The 20,284-nt window shown below is 45.3% G+C and overlaps 1 protein-coding gene across 1 annotated transcript in view; it reads right to left on the reverse strand.

Moving 5' to 3' along the window:
• The window catches only part of LOC144503427 (uncharacterized), a 38,069-nt gene extending 18,145 nt beyond the window's left edge, over positions 1-19,924 (reverse strand). Inside the window, exons 1-6 of the mRNA XM_078227734.1 lie at positions 19,786-19,924; positions 17,989-18,008; positions 12,089-12,150; positions 11,219-11,316; positions 5,182-5,234; positions 1,540-1,639 (exon numbers count right to left, since the gene is read on the reverse strand). Of these exons, the coding sequence (XP_078083860.1) occupies positions 1,540-1,639; positions 5,182-5,234; positions 11,219-11,316; positions 12,089-12,150; positions 17,989-18,008; positions 19,786-19,924 (472 nt within the window). The remainder of the gene's footprint in view (positions 1-1,539; positions 1,640-5,181; positions 5,235-11,218; positions 11,317-12,088; positions 12,151-17,988; positions 18,009-19,785) is intronic.
• Between the last annotated feature and the right edge of the window lie 360 nt (positions 19,925-20,284).

Below are 20,284 nucleotides of genomic sequence, written 5' to 3' on the forward strand. Positions count from 1 at the left end.
TTTGGGTCCTCACTGTCCACGGGGATGGTGCCAGAGGACTGGAGAGTGGCGAATGTTGTTCCTCTGTTTAAGAAAGGGAATAGAAATGACTCTGGTAATTATAGACCGGTTAGTCTTACCTCGGTGGTTGGTAAATTGATGGAAAAGGTCCTTAGGGATGGGATTTACGACCATTTAGAAAGATGCGGATTAATCCGGGATAGTCAGCACGGATTCGTGAAGGGCAAGTCGTGCCTCACAAATTTGATTGAATTTTTTGAGGAGGTAACTAAGTGTGTTGATGAAGGTAGGGCAGTTGATGTCATATACATGGATTTTAGTAAGACGTTTGATAAGGTCCCCCATGGTCGGCTTATGATGAAAGTAAGGAGGTGTGGGATAGAGGGAAAGTTGGCCGATTGGATAGGTAACTGGCTATCTGATTGAAGACAGAGGGTGGTGGTGGAAGGAAAATTTTCGGATTGGAGGCAGGTTGCTAGCGGAGTGCCACAGGGATCAGTGCTTGGTCCTCTGCACTTTGATTTTTATTAATGACTTAGAGGAGGGGGCTGAAGGGTGGATCAGTAAATTTGCTGATGACACCAAGATTGGTGGAGTAGTGGATAGGCTGCAAAGAGACATAGATAGGATGCAAAGCTGGGCTGAAAAATGGCAAATGGAGTTTAACCCTGATAAATGTGAGGTGATTCATTTTGGTAGGACTAATTTAAATGTGGATTACAGAGTCAAAGGTAGGGTTCTGAAGACTATGGAGGAACAGAGAGATCTTGGGGTCCATATCCACAGATCTCTAAAGGTTGCCACTCAAGTGGATAGAGCTGTGAAGAAGGCCTATAGTGTGTTAGCTTTTATTAACAGGGGCTTGGAGTTTGAGAGCCGTGGGGTTATGCTGCAACTGTACAGGACCTTGGTGAGACCACATTTGGAATATTGTGTGCAGTTCTGGTCACCTCACTATAAGAAGGATGTGGAAGCGCTGGAAAGAGTGCAGAGGAGATTTACCAGGATGCTGCCTGGTTTGGAGGGTAGGTCTTATGAGGAAAGGTTGAGGGAGCCAGGGCTGTTCTCTCTGGAGCGGAGGAGGCTGAGGGGAGACTTAATAGAGGTTTATAAAATGATGAAGGGGATAGATAGAGTGAACGTTCAAAGACTATTTCCTCGGGTGGATGGAGCTACTACGAGGGGGCATAACTATAGGGTTCATGGTGGGAGATATAGGAAGGATATCAGAGGTAGGTTCTTTACGCAGAGAGTGGTTGGGGTGTGGAATGGACTGCCTGCAGTGATAGTGGAGTCAGACACTTTAGGAACATTTAAGCGGTTATTGGATAGGCACATGGAGCACACCAGGATGATAGGGAGTGGGATAGCTTGATCTTGGTTTCAGGTAAAGCTCGGCACAACATCATGGGCCGAAGGGCCTGTACTGTGCTGTAGTGTTCTATGTTCTATGTTCTATGATAGGAACAATCCATACTTCTCCATTGCCCACTCTATAACTCAGATCTCAACAATTCTCCCCCCGTATCTACCACTTACTCTGTAAAGACAGCTCCCTCCTCTTTTCATTTTCATGCTTCTCGATGAGTTCCGTTTCTTTCTGAGCCCACCGAGCATTCATTTCATCAATGAAGGATTCCTGAGTTTAAAAAAGAAAACACCTCAGTTACTTTGCACTGTTTCTTCAGAAGGAACTCTTCAGAGTGGTTGGGGTGTGGAATGGACTGCCTGCAGTGATAGTGGAGTCAGAAACTTTAGGAACATTTAAGAAGCTATTGGATAGGCACATGGAGTACTTCGGGATGATAGGGAGGAAATAGCTTGATCTGGGTTTCAGACAAAGCTCGGCACAACATCGTGAGCCGAAGGGCCTGTTCTGTGCTGTACTGTTCTATGTTCTAAATGCAGACAATAAAAATATGACAAAACATCCCCCAACTTATCAAAGGAAGGGTTTAATAAAGAAACTTCATTACTCCAAACTTGGGGCCTCACCCTGGGCCAATCCCACAATTCCCAACAGGTTCTTATTTATAGTGAGTCAGCTGACCATCACATCATTCTGTAATTGGTTCCATGGTTTACTGGGTCAGCTGACTCTTACAGCTTGTTACCATTGGTCACATTACATCCAATACAAAGTTGTCACCGGTTACATTCTAACATGCACCAATATCGAAATGGAGAAATCTGCAGGTCACCACAAGTGAAGTAGCTCCAAATATGGTTTGTTTAATTCCCATTTGTGAAATGAAGGCTTCATTGAACAAGCGGAACAGGCTCGAGAGGCTGATTGGCTTTCCCATAAAGCCATTGCTCACAGTATATTCCCATAAGATGTAGACATCTCAAATATCACTCCTTTGGCAGAATTATCCCACTACGGGGATCGCAGTGTGTGGCGGCGGACCATGCAAAGATTCGTTGACCTTGGGTGGGATTTTCCAGCCTTGGGGGTGAGTGTGGCCAGAAAGTCCCGCCCATTATTTTCATTTGCCACATCATGAAATAATGTGAGGTAATGCATTTTGGAAGGTCTAATACAGATAGGAAATATACAGTAAATGGCAGAACCCTGAAGAGTATTGATAGGCAGAGGGATCTGGATGTACAGGTACACAGGTCACTGAAAGTGGCAATGCAGGTGGAGAAGGTTGTCAAGATGGCATACGGCATGCTTGCCTTCATCAGCCGGGGCATTGAGTTTAAAAATTGGGAAGTCATGTTGCAGCTTTATAGAACCTTAGTTAGGCCGCACTTGGAATATAGTGTTCAATTCTGGTCGCCACACTACCAGAAGGATGTGGAGGCTTTGGAGAGGGTACAGAAAAGATTTACCAGGACGTTGCCTGGTATGGAGGGCATTAGCTATGAAGGGAAGTTTGTTCTCACTGGAACGACAGAGGTTGAGGGGCGACCTGATAGAAGTCTACAAGATTATGAGGGGCATGGATAGAGTGGATAGTCAGAAGCTTTTTCCCAGGGTTGAAGAGTCAATTACTAGGGGGCATAGATTTAAGGTGCGAGGGGCAAGATTTACAGGAGATGTATGAGGCACGTATTTTTGCACAGAGAGTAGTGGGTTCCTGGAACTCGTTGCCGGGGGAGGTAGTGGAAGCAGATACAATAGTGACGTTTAAGGGGTGTCTTGACAAATATATGAATAGGATGGGAATAGAGGGATATGATCCCCGGAAGAATTGGGGATTTTTAGTTTAAACGGGCAGAATGGTCAGTGCAGGCTTGGAGGGCCGAAGGGCCTGTTCCTATCATTTCCTTTCCTCTTTGAGGAGGACAAGTGGTCGTGCAGGATAACAGATACTTGGTGAATTTGCAATGTTATATTACTCCTCATGCAAGGGCTCATCGCTGAGTGTTTTACCTCGAAGAGTTCAAAAGAGTGGGGGGCAAGCAAGTGGGAAAAACGTGTAAAAATAAAGAGCAGATCGAAAAATGAGAGGCTCATGAAAGGAAAGGTATGTAACAGCAGAGAGGCGGCAGAGAACTGAATGGAGAGGGCAGGACAGCAGTGACGAAACGAAGGGCCTTCAGGGTGAAATGAAGTGATAGACAATGAGAAGCTTGGTGCTGGAGGAGTGGAGGCTCAGAAAGCATGTAGGAGTTTGAAAATGAAGCTAATACTTAAATCAACTCCCTAGGACTTGTGTAGTAACTGAGCTAAGAGAGAGAGAGTCTGCACTAGAATTCCAGCCCGTGATACATACACAGCCTTTCTCTTAAAAGGCAACGGGCATTGTTTTTTTGGGAGCTGTTGAGGAAGGTACTGAATGAAAACAACATCAAAAAACACACACAGTTCAGGGCCTTGCAGAGGGCCTGGTCTCTGTAACTAGGCAACCAATCAGTAGAGAGTCAGCAACCCACTCTTGACACGACTACCACCCCCCCCCCCCCCCCCCCCCCCCCGCCCCACCCCCCCAACCTCCACAGCAAGTATCAACAGCAGACAAAGTCTGATGTTAAAGGGAAGTGATGGCCTAGTGGTATTATCGTTAGACAAGTAATCCAGAAACTCAGCTAATGTTCTGTGGGACCCGGGTTCGAATCCCGCCACGGCAGATGGTGGAATTTGAATTCAATAAAAAAATCTGGAATTAAGAATCTACTGATAACCATGAAACCATTGTCGATTGTCGGAAAAACCCATCTGGTTCGCTAATGTCCTTTAGGGAAGGAAATCTGCCGTCCTTACCTGGTCTGGCCTACGTGTGACTCCAGAGCCACAGCAATGTGGTTGACTCTCGACTGCACTCTGAACAAGGGCAACTAGGGCTAGGCTATAGATGCTGACCAGCCAGAGATGCCCATGTCCAACGAATGAATCCAAAAGAAAATTGAGGACTCAGGGTCTGTGCTCGATAGAGTATAGAAAGATGGGGGGGGATCTCATTGAAACTTACAGAATACTGAAAGGCCTGGATAGAGTGGACGTGGGGAAGATGTTTCCATTAGTGGGAGAGACTTGAATCCAAGGGCACAGCCTCAGAGTAAAGGGACGACTCTTTAGAACCGAGATGAGGAGGAATTTCTTCAGCCAGAGGGTGGTGAATCTGTGGAATTCATTGCCGCAGAAGGCTGTGGAGACCAGGTCATTTTTATTTAAGACAGAGATAGATAGGTTCTTGATTGGTAAGGGGGTCAAAGGTTATGGGGAAAAGGCGGGAGAATTGGGGTTGAGAAACTTATCAGCCATGATTGAATGGTGGAGCAGACTTGATGGGCCGAATGGCCTAATTCTGTTCCTATATCTTATGGTCTTGTTTAAGAGTGAGGTCGTAAGTGAGGCTGAATCTGTCTGAGAAATGATGAGTTGGTAGGTATGCTGTATTTACAGACATACTGAATGGACTGCTCCTGTCCCACGTTCTGCCATGCCTCAAATGTAATTTATTGCCTCAGCACCAAGACATTGCAACACGGTAAGGTGCTATATAAATTCAAATATTGCTTGTTGCTGTTGTAACCCAATAACATGGTTTCCCTCCCTAACAGCACAGTGGGCGTACCTACTCCTCAGGCTTTGCAGCAGGTTCATGAAGGCAGTTTGTCACCACCTTCTCAAGGGCAACTCAGGATGGGCAATAAATGCTGACCAACCCGGGGACCACCACGTCCCATTAATGAATTTAAATAAAAGCGTCAAGTTAACGTATGTCTTACCTTGAAGGATACAAACGCCGCCTGTAAATTTTCATACTGAGCCTTCATATCAGCTAAGGGACAGAAGTAGAGATGATTTCTTTTCACTCAAGGTCACAGAGTAAGTCTATTCAGGTACTGAATGAAGCGTATATCAGGTAGAAAAAACAAGGCAGTGAGTAACTAAAGTTTAAAGTTTATTTATTAGTGTCACATGTAGACTTACATTAACACTGCAATGAAGTTACTGTGAAAATCCCCTAGTCGCCACATTCCGGCCCCAGTTCGGGTACACTGAGGGAGAATTTAGCACGGCCAATGTACCTTACCAGCATGTCTTTCAGACTGGGAGGAAACCAGAGCACCCGGAGGAAACCCATGCAGACACGGGGAGAATGTGCAGACTCCACACAGACAGTGACCCAAGCCGGGAATCGAACCTGGGTCCCTGCCGCTAAGCCACCGTTTAACTAAAATAATCCATTAGTTTCCCTCTGTTACTTTCAGATCATAATCTTATTGGTGGAAGCATCCCACTGCTGTGGGGATCATAATCAATGTATGAGGGCTGGGCATATGATGTTAACTAAAATTTCTTGGGAAGATGTGTACAAACCCTTCCTGGCTCCACTATAAACCATACCACACAGGTAAGGAGGTAGACGTGGAGGCTTTGGAGAGAGTACAGAGGAGGTTTACCAGGATGTTGCCTGGTATGGAGGGGCTTGGTTATGAGGAGAGATTGGGGAAACTGGGGTTGTTCTCCTTGGAAAGACGGAGGATGAGGGGAGACTTAATAGAGGTGTATAAAATTATGAAAGGCATAGATAGGGTGAACGGTGGGAAGCTTTTCCCCGGGTCGGTGGTGATGTTCACGAGGGGTCATAGGTTCAAGGTGAAGGGGGGGAGGTTTAACACAGATATCAGAAGGACATATTTTACACAGAGGGTCGTGGGGGCCTGGAATGTGTTGCCGGGCAAGGTGGTGGAGGCGGACACACTGGGAACGTTTAAGACTTATCTAGACAGCTATATGAACGGAGTGGGAATGGAGGGATACAAAAGAGTGGTCTAGTTTGGACCAGGGAGCGTCACGGGCTAATTGTTCTTTGTTTCTCGTTTCAAGGCTTCATTCTATGATCATCTTGCTGGTGCCAGTACAGAGCGAGACTGCGGATAGTTGGGAACCTGTCTCAGGGGCAGGGAATTCAGATGGTGTTCGTAAAGCAGAAGTGGAAATGAATAGGGTTGGGAAGCATTTTCTGTTCATGGCCAGTGTGATCTCCTGGACTCGTTTCGATCGCCTCAGGGGGTCGGAGAGGAATTTCCCAGATTTTTTTTTCCCCATATTGGCCCTGGGGTTTTCACTCTGGGTTTTCGCTCTCCCTGGAGATCACATGGTCTGGAATGGGGGGGTGGGGGTGAGTTAATAGGTTGTGATGAACAAAGCATCGTAGCTGTGAGGGACAGCTCGGTGGATAGGATATTAGGATGTAGATAGGCTGGAAAATTGGGCGGGGATCCTGGATTCAGGATTCAATCCTGGACCGGGAAGTGGCGCGGGCTTGGAGGGCCGAAGGGCCTGTTCCTGTGCTGTTTTGTTCTTTGTTCTTTGTAGACTTACTGGCAGTGTTGGACTTATGATGTGGAGATGCCGGCGTAGGACTGGGGTAAACACAGCAAGAAATCTCATAACACCAGGTTAAAGTCCAACAGGTTTATTTGGTAGCACAAGCCACTAGCTTTCAGAGCGCTGCCCCTTCATCAGGTAAGTGGGAGTTCTGTTCACAAACAGAACTCCCACTCACCTGATGAAGGGGCAGCGCTCCGAAAGCTAGTGGCTTGTGCTACCAAATAAACCTGTTGGACTTTAACCTGGTGTTGTGAGACTTCTTACAGTGTTGGAGTTATCAGTGAGGAACATGCAACAGTGTGCCTTCATCCACACAAAAGAGTTCTCAAAATCTTATCCAGAAAGTGTCACGGCAACCCACTGACTCAAGTAAGGGCACAACACATTCAAATTGGACACTGAACCAACTAAGGGCATTGACAATAAATAACTTACTCAACCAAGAAGTGTCTTCAAATGACGATCTGTTGCCCCTTTAATGGAAACAATTATACGTTTGTTCCTGACGCAAAAATGCAACAAGGAAAGCGGCCCAATCATGGCTTACAAATAGAATTAAGCATAGTATCAGATCCAAAGAGGAGTCATATAAATTGCTGGAAAAAGTAGCAAGCCTGAGGATTGGGAGAAGTTCAGTATTCAGCAAAGGAGGTCAAAGAGACTGATTAAGAGGGGAAAATTACAGTATGAGAGTAACTTGCAAGTAACATAAAAGCTTCTATAAGGATATAAAAAGAAAAAGATTAGTGAAGACAAATGTAGGTCCCTTAGAGTTCGAAACGGAAGAATCTATAATAAAGGAAAAGGAAACAGCAGAGCAATTAAATAATTAGAGGGCGGCACGGTGATACAGTGGTTAGCACTGCTGCCTCAAAGGGCCAGGGATCCGGGTTCAATTCCTGGCTTGGGTCACTGTCTGTGCAGAGCTTGCACATTCTCCCCGTGTCTGCATGGGTTTCCTCCAGGAGCTCCGGTTTTCTCCCATAGTCTGAAAGGCGTGCTGGTTAGGTGCATTGGCCGTGCTAAATTGCCCCTTAGTGTACCCAAACAGGCGCCGGAATGTGGCGACTAGGGGAATTTCACAGTAACTTCATTACAGTGTTAATGTAAGTCTTACTTGTGACTAATAAATAAACTTTAACTTTAGTTTTTACTTTAGCTCTGTCCTCACAGAGGAAGAGACAAATAACATTCCAGAAATACTGAGGGATCAAGGATCTAGTGAGAAGGAGGAATTGGAGGAAATTAGGCTTACAGGTCCTAGGAAAATAGTGTTGGAGAAATTAATGGGATGGAAAGCTGACAAATCCCTAGGGTCTGATAATCTACACCCCAGGTTACTAAAGGAGGTGGAAATAATGGATGTCTTGGTTGACATTTTCCAAAATTCTGTAGATTCTGGAACTGTCCCAGCCGATTGGAGGGTGGCAAATATAACCTTGCTATTTAAAAAAGGAGTGGGGGTGAAAATATGGAATTACAGACTGGTTAGCCTAACATCAGTAGTAGGGAAAATGCTAATCTATTATGAAGGATGTGATAACAGGACACTTAAAAAAAATCAACCAGGTTAGTCAAAGTCAACATGGATTTATGAAAGGGGAAATCATGTTTGACAAATTTACTGGAGTTTTTTGCGAATATAACTAGTAGAATAGTTATGGGTAAACAGTGGATGTGGTGTTTTTGGATTTTCAGAAGGCTTTTGATGAAGTCCTACGGAAGAGGTTAGTGTGCAAAATTAATGCACGTGGGATTGGGGGTAATATATTGGCATGGATTGAGAATTGGTTAAAAGGCAGGAAACCGAGAGTATTGAACAAGTGGGTCTTTTTTGAAGTGGCAGGCAGTGACTAGTGGGGGTCACACAGGGATCAGTGCTTGGGTGGTGACTGATTAAGATGCTCTTTTGGAGAATCAATGCCGACTCGATAGGGCAAATGGCCTCCTCTGAATTTTAGGATTCTATGATACTATGACTGGGCCTGTATTCACTGGTAATTAGAAGAATGAGAAGGGATCTAATTGAAAGTATAAGATTCTGACAGGGCTGGTCAGACTGGGATGTTGTTTCCTCTGGCTTGGGGGCCAAGAACAAGGGGTCACACTCTCAGGATATGGGAGAGGCCATTTAGGACAGATATAGAAGGAAATTTAGCAGACAGAACTTATGGGCATTGGCAAGCTAACACAAAGGGGTTAGAGAAACGCAATCAATCTCACCCAACATGAGGATAATGGAACAACTGAATTTATACTAAAAAAGACTTAAATTAATAAGATTTATAACTTGTAAAGTAAACTTTTAACTTGTAAAGTAAAAAGTAAAATTTATTAATGTTAGTAACAAGCAAGGCTTACATTAACACTGCAATGAAGTTACTGAGAAATTCCCCTAGTCGCCACACTCCGGCGCCTGTTCGGGTCAATGCACCTAACCAGCACGTCTTTCAGAATATGAAAGGAAACTGGAGCACCCGGAGGAAATCCACGCAGACATGGGGAGAATGTGCAGACTCCACACAGACAGTGACCCGAGCCGGGAATCAAACCTGGGTTCCTGGCACTGTGAGGCAGCAGTGCTAACCACTGTGCCACCCCATTGAAATATATTAATGTGTTTTAACTTGAAGTGCATAATTTGTTTAAATGAATTAATGTGTCTTAACTTGAAAATGTATTAATTTAAACTTTGAAAGGTAGAAACGTGGAAACAGAATTTATGATCGGAAGATATAATTCTTTGATATTAAATTGATTTGATATTAAAATATCAATAAATTGTTATTATTGATGTAAACTTGCATTCAAAGACAAAGGATGCAGGGAAGCTAATTTTGATTAAATCAAATGATAGGGACATTTTACAATATAATGCAAAGCTTGCTTAGGCCTTGAGGAAGGTCAAGTGATGGGGCCCCATTTGGCACAGTGCCGGGTCTTGGCGATTTGGCCAGTGCTGACTTATGCAACATAAGGTTTCTTGGATGCCTTAGCTACAAGAACGCAACCTCTGCCAAGAGGCAAACTTCCGCTGATTAGAAAGAACTCATAGAATACTTTTATTTAAGGTGTTAGATTGTGATTCGATTTAGAATAGTGTCATGATTAGATTGGCATGTTGAATAATAAACAAAATTATAGGCTAATTATTGGTCTCAACTACTGACAACAAAAGTGTATAGTTGATCAGTATTTTGGCACGAAAAGCGGGATCTTTTGAGAAAGCTCTGTGGTATAGTTGAGCCGCTAGACATATATTTAGACATATTTAGACTCAAGAAAAGCTTCTTCCCCGTCGCCATCAGACATTTGAATGGACCTACCTCGCATTATGTTGATCTTTCTCTACACCCTAGCTATGGCTGTAACACTACATTCTGCACTCTCTTCTTTCCTCCTCTATGAACATCTTTGTCTGTATAGCGCGCAAGAAACAATACTTTTCACTGTATCCCAATACATGTGACAATAATAAATCAAATCAAATCTGAGGTCTCCCTTCGGCCGAAGTTATCGCTTAGTCTATTGTATGTCCTACTTGGCTTTTCTATGTTTTAATAAACCTACTTTTAAAATAAACTCATTACGCTTAACAAACTGAAACATTTTACCTTTGCGAAAGTTGCAGTTAGAATTAATCTTTAGATTTTCGAAAGAAATCCGGCCACCGATTTGAAATTCCCCACTACAACAGAGATGAGGAGGAATATCTTCACGCAAAGCGTGGTGACCCTAGGGAGTTCGCTACCAGAAGCTAGCTGTGGAGGTCAAATCACTGAATATATTTAAGGAGGAAATCAATAGATTTCTAGACTCTGAAGATAGTCAACATCTTTTCCCAAAGCTAGGGGAGTCTAAAGCTAGAAAACATAGGTTGAAGGTGAAAGGGGAGAGATACAAAAGGGTCCAGAGTAGCAATCTTTTCACACAGAGGGTGGTGAGTGTCTAGAACAAGCTGCCAGACATAGTAGTAGAGGCGGGTACAATTTTGTCTTTTAAAAAGCGTTTAGACAGTTACATGGGTAAGATGGGTATAGAGGGATATGGGCCAAACGCGGGCAATTGGGATTAGCTTAGTGGTAAAAAAGAAGGGGTGGCATGGACAAGTTGGACCGAAGGGCCTGTTTCCATGCTGTAAACCTTTCCTTTATGATTCTATGTTCAGGGGTTTGGGGAGAGAGCAGGAGTATGGCTTTGAGATAGAGGACCAGCCACAGTCATGTTGAATGGCAGAGCAGCTCAAAGGACCGAATGATCTACTCCTGCTCCTATTTTCTATCTTTGTATGTCCATGTTTTAAGATTAAAGGCTAATTGATGTGTATGTGTTTTTCATTTAACTTTAAAGAGATTTAAAGACCAGGAATGAAACAATGCTAAATGAACCTCCTTCTGATTTGTTGAACAGTGCGATTGGACCTACAGTATTTCTTTCTGGCTTTCTCTTTCTCTTCCTCCAGTAAGTCTGCAAAGTTGTTCTGCAGTTCCTCAATCTCAAGTGCATGCACCTCTGCCAGTTTTCTGAAATAAAGTAAACTCACGTGAGAAAGAACTGACCCCTTAGTTCTTTTCACCCTTCTTGCCACAACTATGGGCAACAACATTGGCATGTTTCCCTTGGCAGAATGGCTAAGATACCAAGACAAGTCACAATACAGTTTTGCAAGACGATTACAGCTGCTGTGAGCGTTCGTCCAACTCTTTAGATGGAAGATAGAATCCCAAAGTGCAGAAGGAGGCCCATTGAGTCTGCACCAACTCTCCAACAGATCATCCCATCCAGGTCCTATCCTCATAACCCTCATTATTTACCCCACAAATCCCCCTAATCTGCACATCTTTGGACACTAAGGGACAATTTATCATGGCCAATCCACCTAACCTGCACATCTTTGGACTATGGAAGGAAACCGGAGCACCCGGAGAAAATCCGCGCAGACATGGGGAGAATGTGCAAACTCCACACAGACAGTGACCCAAGCCGGGAATCGAACCCGGGTCCTTGGCGCTGTGAGGCAGCAGTGCTAACCACTGTGCCATCATGCCACCCCAAGAAGGAAAGCATTGGAATTGACTTTCTAGCATATTGCCATGGTAGATGTGACACAGATGAGATTGAAGATGGGACAAGGCAAGACACTTTTTATTTTGGTTGGTGGTCAACACTTCTGGGTTAGATACAGCATATACCTTCCTACATACACTCCACACCCAACAATAGATCGTTATTGTGTTGCTTGAAATTAGAATTAATACTTTCTGTCTGACTCCACGCAGCTATTTACAATCCTACCTCAATTCCTTCTCATGCTCTCTCTGCATCTTCAAGCTCGCCTCCTTGCATTCATTCTGGAACTGGAACCAATAAATAACATTCAGGGTGAGATGCTATTTCTCGAATCGCCAGACAGCACAAACAACTTTTCAACAAATGCTTTCTCTTGAAGCAAGTCTGAGCGATTGTCAATTCTCAGAGTGGATGAATATCGGCTTTCGTATGATGCCTTTTAAAATAAATCTGACTGATTACCTGGTTTGGGACAGGTTGAGTTTCTGGGCAAGTACAGACAGAAGTTCATGTAGAATTTAAAGGTTAGAAAGAGGTCCTGATGCCCAACGGGTCTGTACAGATGTTTCTGCTCCTCATGAGATTCAACTCAGACCTAGTCCATCCCACCCTTTTAGTATTTTGTTTCATTTCTATCTCCTTTATGTTTAATCGAATTTCCCCTGAAAGAGATCTTCGAGATGCACATCAACTATTCCTTGTGGGTTTCCCATTCTAACCTCTGGGTGTAGAAGTTCATAATATCATAGAGTCCCTACAGAGCAGATACAGGCCATTCGGCCCATCCTGCCTGAATCGCCAACAATCCCATCCAGGCCCTCTCCCCTTAACCCCACGTATTTACTCTGCTAATGCCCTTGAAACTCAGGGGTAATTTAGCATGGCCAATGTACCTAACCCGCAGGACTGCAGGAGGGCAGCACGGTGGCACAGTGGTTAGCACTGATGCCTCACAGTGCCAGGGACCTGGGTTCAATTCCGGCCTCGGGTCACTGCACGTGTGGAGTTTGCACTTTCTCCCCGTGTCTGCGTGGGTTTCCTCCGGGTGCTCCGGTTTCCTCCCACAGTCCAAAGATGTGCGGGTTAGGTTGATTGGCCATGCTAAATTAACCCTACTGTTAGGGGATTAACAGGGTAAATATGTGGTGTTATGGAAATAGGGCCTGGGTGGGATTGTGGTCGGTGCAGACTCGATGGGCCGAATGGCCTCCTTCTGCACTGTAGGGATTCTATGAAACCAGAGCGCCCAGAGGAAACCCAGGCAGACATGGGGGGGACGTGCAGACTCTGCACAGACAGTCCCCTGAGGCCAGAATCGAGCCTGGGTCCCTGGCACGGAGAGGCAGCAGTGCTAACCACTGCCACCATGCCACCCCTTTCTTCCAAATTCTTTATTGGATTTATTTGTGACGATCTTAATTTCATTATTTTGGATTCCCAATATCTCTAGACCTACCTAATTCTAAAGACCTGTATTTGGTTAACCTTCTATAGAAAAGTCAGTCTTTCCTGACATTTAAAACCCATCAGTTCTGATACAGTTGCTGCTTTCTCTTCATTCACTCTCTCAAATAGCTGTGCTTCACAAGATTGTGTTCAACCTTGTCTTTATTCACAATCTGTACACACCCCCTTACAGCAAAGGAAGGCCAGGTAGTAGACACTAGAATCATAGAATCCCTACAGTGCAGAAGGAGGCCATTTGGCCCATCGAGTCTGCACTGACCACAATCCCACCCAGGCCCTATCCCCAATACCCCATGCATTTACCCTAGCTGCTCCCCTTTACACTAAGGGACAATTTAGCACGGCCAATCCACCTAACCCGCACATCTTTGGACTCTGGGAGGAAACCGGAGCACCCGGAGGAAACCCATGCAGACACAGGGGGAATGTGCAAACTCCGCACAGACAGTGACCCAAGGCCGGGAATCGAACCCAGGTCTCTGGCGCTGTGAGGCAGCAGTGCTAACCACTGTGCCACCGTGCCACCACTAGTTATCAGGAGAAGCGACGGCCTAGTAGTAATCAGTAGAGAGTCAGCAACCCACCCCTGATATAACTACCACCCCCCACCCCGCCCCCAGCTAGTATCAACAGCAGAAAAACTCCGAGATTAAGGGGAGGTGATGGCCTAGTGGTATTATCGCTAGACTATTAATCCCAAAACTCAGCTAATGTTCTGGGGACCCGGGTTCAAATCCCGCCACGGCAGATGGTGGAATTTGAATTCAATTTTAAAAATCTGGAATTAAGAATCAACTGATGACGGTGAAACCCATTGTCGATTGTCAGAAAAACCCATCTGGGTCACCAACGTCCTTTAGGGAAGGAAATCTGCCGTCCTTACCCGGTCTGGCCTACATGTGACTCCAGAGCCACAGCAACGTGGTTGACTCTCAACAGCCCTCGGGCAACTAGGGATGGGCAATAAATCACTGACCAGCCAGCGACGCCCATGTTCCACGAATGAATTTTAAAAATGACCAGGATTGCCTGGAACTAAATAATTTAAACTTCCTATCTTGGATGTGGCTCAATTGGCCAAACTTTCTATTATTTTGTATGTTTCTGTCATTGCGTGCAGTTTTGGTGTCCTTATCTGAGGAAGGATGTCCTTGCTATAGAGGGAGTACAGCAAAGGTTTACCAGGCTGATTCCTGGGATGGCAGGTCTGTCATATGAGGAGAGACTAAGTCGGTTAGGATTATATTGACTGGAGTTTAGTGAGAAGGGATCTCACAGAAACTTATAAAATTCTAACAGGGTTAGACAGGTAGATTCAGAAAGAATGTTCCCAATGGTGGGGGAGTCCAGAACTAGGGGTCATAGTTTGAGGATAAGGAGTAAACCTTTCGCAACTGAGGTGAGGAGAAATTTCTTCACCCAGAGGGTGGTGAATGTGTGGAATTCACTCCCACAGAAAGTAGTTGAGGCCAAAACGTTGTGTGATTTCAAGAAGAAATTAGATATAGCTCTTGGGGCTAAAGGGATCAAGGGATATGGGGGGAAGGGGGAATCAGGATATTGAATGTGATGATCAGCCGTGATCAAAATGAATAGTGGAGCAGGCTCTAAGGGCCGAATGGCCTACTCCTGCTTCTAATTTTTATGTTTCTATGTTGTAAAGGTCTGGCTGTTATTCCTTTCTGTGGATAAGGCTTGGTGACTGTTACTGTTACCAACTGATGGAAACCATTGAAAAGATTAACTGAGTCAAAGAACAAAGAACAATACAGCACAGGAACAGGCCCTTCGGCCCTCCAAGCCCGTGCCGCTCCCCGGTCCAGGATTGAATCCTGAATCCAGGATCCCCGCCCAATTTTCCAGCCTATCTACATACCAATATCCTATCCACCGAGCTGTCCCCCACAGCTACGATGCTTTGTTCATTACAACCTATTAACTCACCCCCACCCCCCCATTCCAGACCATGTGATCTCCAGGGAGAGGCGAAAACCCAGAGTGAAAAACCCCAGGGCCAATATGGGGAAAAAAAAGTCGTATGGAACTGGAGGCCAGATACAACTGAGAGAATATTCCACTCTCCAGCACTGACATCCCGGCCTCTGAAGTGCAGAAACCGGAACACAGAGGAGTCTTGACTTGATTTTGATTTGATTTATTATTGTCACATGTATTAGTCTACAGTGAAAAGTATTGTTCCTTGCACGCTATACAGACAAAGCATACTGTTCATAGAGAAGGAAAGGAGAGGGTGCAGAATGTAGTGTTACAGTCGCAGTTAGGGTGTAGGGAAAGATCAACTGATGTTGTGACGTTCACCTACAGGTGCAAAGCTCTTTGACTCACCTTAGTTTGAATGCTCATTTGCTTCAGACTCTCTTGTTCCAGTAACTGCACCAACTGAGTGATTTGCTTCTGCAGGTCCGTGACCAACTGTTCCCTGGAATGCACCAGATTGAAAGATTTACTGAGATGTTTTACCCAGGGCTGCTGCCAAGAATTAAGATCAAAGCATGAAATTGAGCTAAAAGACAATAAAACAGGGTGTCGATAAGCTGTGGGAAGAGATTTTGAGATGTGTCCTCTTCAGCTCCTTACGTTCCACTGGAACTTTTCAAGAAAGGGGGTGGATGCTTTGGAGAGGGTGCAAAGAACTGATGGAACTTCGGGGCGGCACGGTGGCGCAGTGGTTGGCACTGCTGCCTCACAGCCCCAGGGACCCGGGTTTGATTCCTGCCTTGGGTCACTGTCTCCGAGGAGTCTGCACATTCTCCCCGTGTCTGCGTGGGTTTCCCCTGGCTGCTCCGGGTTTCCTCCCACAGTCTGAAAGATGTGCTGGTTAGGTGGATTGGCCATGCTAAGTTGCCCCTTAGTGTCAGGGGGACTAGCTAGGGTAAATACATGGGGTTGTGGGGATAGGGCCTGGGTGGGATTGTGGTCGGTACAGACGTGATGGGCCAAATGGTCTCCTTCTGCACTGTAGGATTCTATGATTCTATGAAGATTTGCCAGGATGTTGCCTGGTCTGAAGGGTTTTAGGTATGAGGAGAGGTTGGATAAACTCAGATTGTTTTTACTGGAATGACGGAGGCTGAGGGACACCCTGATAGAAGTCTACAAACTTATGAGGCAAAGGTAGGTGGATAGTCAGAGGTTTTTTCCCAGGGTGGAAGGGTCGACTACAAGAGGGCACAGATTTAAGGTGAGAGGGGGAAGGTTTAGGGGAGACGTGCGGGGAAAGCCTTTCACACAGGGGGTGGTGGGTGCCTGGAACGCGCTGCCAGGGGAGGTGGTGGAAGCAGATACGTTAGCAACACTCAAGGTGCATCTTGATGGACACATGAACAAGGAGACAAACAGAGGGATAGAAACTGTGTATTGGCACAGGCTTGGTGGGCCAAAGGGCCTGATCCTGTGCTGTATTGTTCTTTGTTCTTAATCCAATTCCACCGCCCTCCCAGGTAGAACGTAATAACGCGCTGAAGAATTTCTCCCCATTTCCCCTCTAGTTTTTTTGTAAATTAGTTTAAATTTGAACACGTTGCTCAACGTGTTGGAGAAAATAATTTTTCCTACAGTTGTCCTATTGAAATCCCCCTTGATTTTGAATAACTCTATTAGGTCTCCCCACCTACCCTTGGAGAGTAACCCTAGCTTCTCCAAACCGCCTCATAACTGAACTCCTTTATTCCGGGTGTCATCCTGTTAAATTCCAAAATGCTGTGTCCAGAACTGGATGCAGTATTCCAGATGAGGTTATACCAGAGACTTAGGCAGGTTTAGCATGACTTGCTTTTCTTCTATTCATTAACCTTGTTTAAAACTCCAAGTGTCCCAGTTGTTTTCTTAAGCAATTTCTCAACCTGCCCTTCCACCTTCAAAGATTTGTGAATATACAGTCCCTGTGTCCCTCTGTTCTTTCACTCCCTAGAAGTGGCAACAGTTAGATTGTACTGTCCCTCCATGTTGCTGTTATTCACATGTCACACTTTTCTACAGCGTATTGTATCTGCTATGGACATCGCTGGCTAGGCCAGCATTTGTTGCCTATTCCTAGTTATCCTTGAGAAGGTGGTGGTGAGCCGCCTTCTTGAATCGCTGCAGTCCACGCGCTGTGGGTTGACCCACAATGCCGTTAGGGAGGGAATTCCAGGATTTTGACCCAGCGACTGCGAAGGAACGGCGATATATTTCCAAGTCAGGATGGTGAGTGGCTTGGAAGGAAACGTGCAGGTGGTGGTCTTCCCAGGTATCTGCTGCCCTTGTCCTTCTAGATGGAAGAGGTTGTGGGTTTGGAAGGTGCTGCCTAAGAATCTTGTAGATAGTACACACTGCTGCTACTGAGCGTCGGTGGTGGAGGGAGCGGATGTTTGTAGATGTGGTGGCAATCAAGCGGGGCTGCTTTGTCCTGGATGGTGTCAAGCCATCCAGGCAAGTGGGGAGCACTCCTGACTTGAGGCTTGTAGATGGTGGACAGGCTTTGGGGATTTAAGAGGTGAGTTATTCGCCGCAGGATTCCTGACCTGCTCTTGTAGCCACTGTGTTTATGAGGCAAGTCCACTTGAGTTTCTGGTCAATGGTAACCCCAAGGATGTTTGGATATACAAAATAAGGAAAGCAATGGGTCTTAATACTCAGTCTTGGGATATCCCACAAACTCTACTCTCCAGAGAAATATCTATTCGCCATCACTCTTAATCTTCTACCCCTTAGCCAATTTCATAGCCAAGCTGCCAAAGTCCTTTTCATCCATTTTCTAAATCTGGTAAAAAAACAGACATTAAAGAAAGGAGTTGCTTCAATTTGTACCAATAACTAGGACTGAGTTTAAGTTGCAATTCTGTCGCTTCATGAATTATGGCTTGTTTTCGACATAAACACTCACGTTTGATTTTCTGATGTTGGTCTGAAAAATGAGATAAAAATCTGAATTAATGACAGAAGGTGAGTTGAGATTGCCCCAAATTCAAATAGGTTGCACACAAGCACTTCCCAAATATAATCCAATCCCTCAGATTAACCGTCATTAAGATCTCTTAATTAAAAATATATGAATGGTACAATTGGCATGTCAGCTACGATTCTCACCAACTTTTGCAGATGCACCACAGAAAGCATTCTTTCTGGTTGTATCACAGCTTGGTATGGGCTCCTGCTCTGACCAAGAGCAAGAAGCTATAAAAGGTCGTGAATGTAACCCAATACAAACCAGCCTCCCATTCATTGACTTTGTCTACTGTTGTAGGTAAAATAATACCTCTGAGACTATTCGTGAGTCAAAGTACAGTGGCTTTATTACAAAAGCTTTTGGGAGAAGCAGGTTCCTCAAAGCGGTCTGCCAGGCTTCTCCCTGAATACAAATAAGTGTGGGTATTTATACATCATGGTTCCCAGCCCAAGTCACGACGCAGTCTCCGGTTCCCATCACGACCCGCAGTTCGTCCGGCGGCTTCAGTCACGACGCAGTTTCTCCCTTGAAGTAACTTGTGTGGTCGTGGCTGTCCCAGCAGGATTCCTCCTTTCAAACAGCCGTTATCGCGCTTTAACATCTGCAGCGGTTTAGCTATGTTTAGCTAACAGCTAGCACACAAGCCTGCACAAACAGGTAAGGTTTACAATGTCCTTGCACAGATTCTAGATACAAAATTCATTAACCCTTTAGGTACAAAATTCATTAACCCTTTCCCTCCTTCACTACATTTCCCACTGCCTCGGCAAAACAGCCTGGATAATTAAGGACTCCACGCACCCCGGACATTCTCTCTTCCACCTTCTTCCGTCGGGAAAAAGATACAAAAGTCTGCAGACATGTACCAACCAACTCAAGAGCAGCTTCTTCTCTGCTGCTGTCAGAATTTTGAATGGACCTACCTTGCACTAAGTTGATCTTTCTCTACACCCTAGCTATGACTGTAACACTACTTTCTGCACCTTCTCCTTTCCTTCTCTACAGGTCTTTACAGGTGCAAATGGTGTGCGTGGACCTATTGGACTTTAACCTGGTGCCCTGTGTGCCCACTCCAGTCCAACGCCGGCATCTCCACATCCTGCTTAGTCAGAGATATAGCATCTGGAGGTGAAAGGTTAGATTGCGCCAATCACAATCACAATAGACCATAGAAGCCTACAGTGCAGAAGGAGGCAATTTAGCCCATCGAGTCTGCACCGACCACAATCCCACCCAGACCCTATCCCCATAACCCTATGCATTTACCCTAGCTAGTCCCCCTGACACTAAGAGGCAATTTTTAGCATGGCCAATCCACCTAACCCACACATCTTTGGACTTTAGTTCATATATTTTCCCTGTGCAAATTACAAATCAAATCTCACCCTCCCCCCAAGTCCTGTTCGCTCCGTCTCCCTCCCCAAAAAGTAATACAACTGTTTATAAGAATAAAGTTACCTTGAAACAAACAATTTGGAAGATTGGACTCGATTGAAAAACTCATCACACAGGCAGACGGCAATGTTGCTTTTGGTCCGTGATAGTTCATATCCTGGTGCGATGATCACTGGCTCTCCTTTCTGTTTAAAACAATCACCATCGTTTATCCGCTGTGTTACAGTAGCAGGCTCAAACTGATCCACCATTCTGAGATGATGGCGTGGTGGTAATGTCACTGGGCTAGTAATCCAGAGACCCAGATTTATGCTCCAGGGTCATGGGTTCAAATCCCACCACGTACGTTCAATTAATAAATCTGGACTATAGAGTTAGCTTCAGTGATGGCAACCATGACAACCATCATTGATTGTCATAAAAACTACATGTGACTCCAGGCGGCACGGTGGCACAGCGGTTAGCACTGCTACTCACAGCACCAGGGACCCGGGTTCGATTCCAGCCTTGATTCACTGTCTGTGTGGAGTTTGCACATTCTCCCCGTGTCTGCGTGGGTTTCCTCCGGGTGCTCCGGTTTCCTCCCACAGTCCAAAGATGTGCGGGTTAGG

This window comes from Mustelus asterias, chromosome 14 (genome assembly GCF_964213995.1).
Source record: "Mustelus asterias chromosome 14, sMusAst1.hap1.1, whole genome shotgun sequence".
Lineage (NCBI taxonomy): Eukaryota > Metazoa > Chordata > Chondrichthyes > Carcharhiniformes > Triakidae > Mustelus > Mustelus asterias.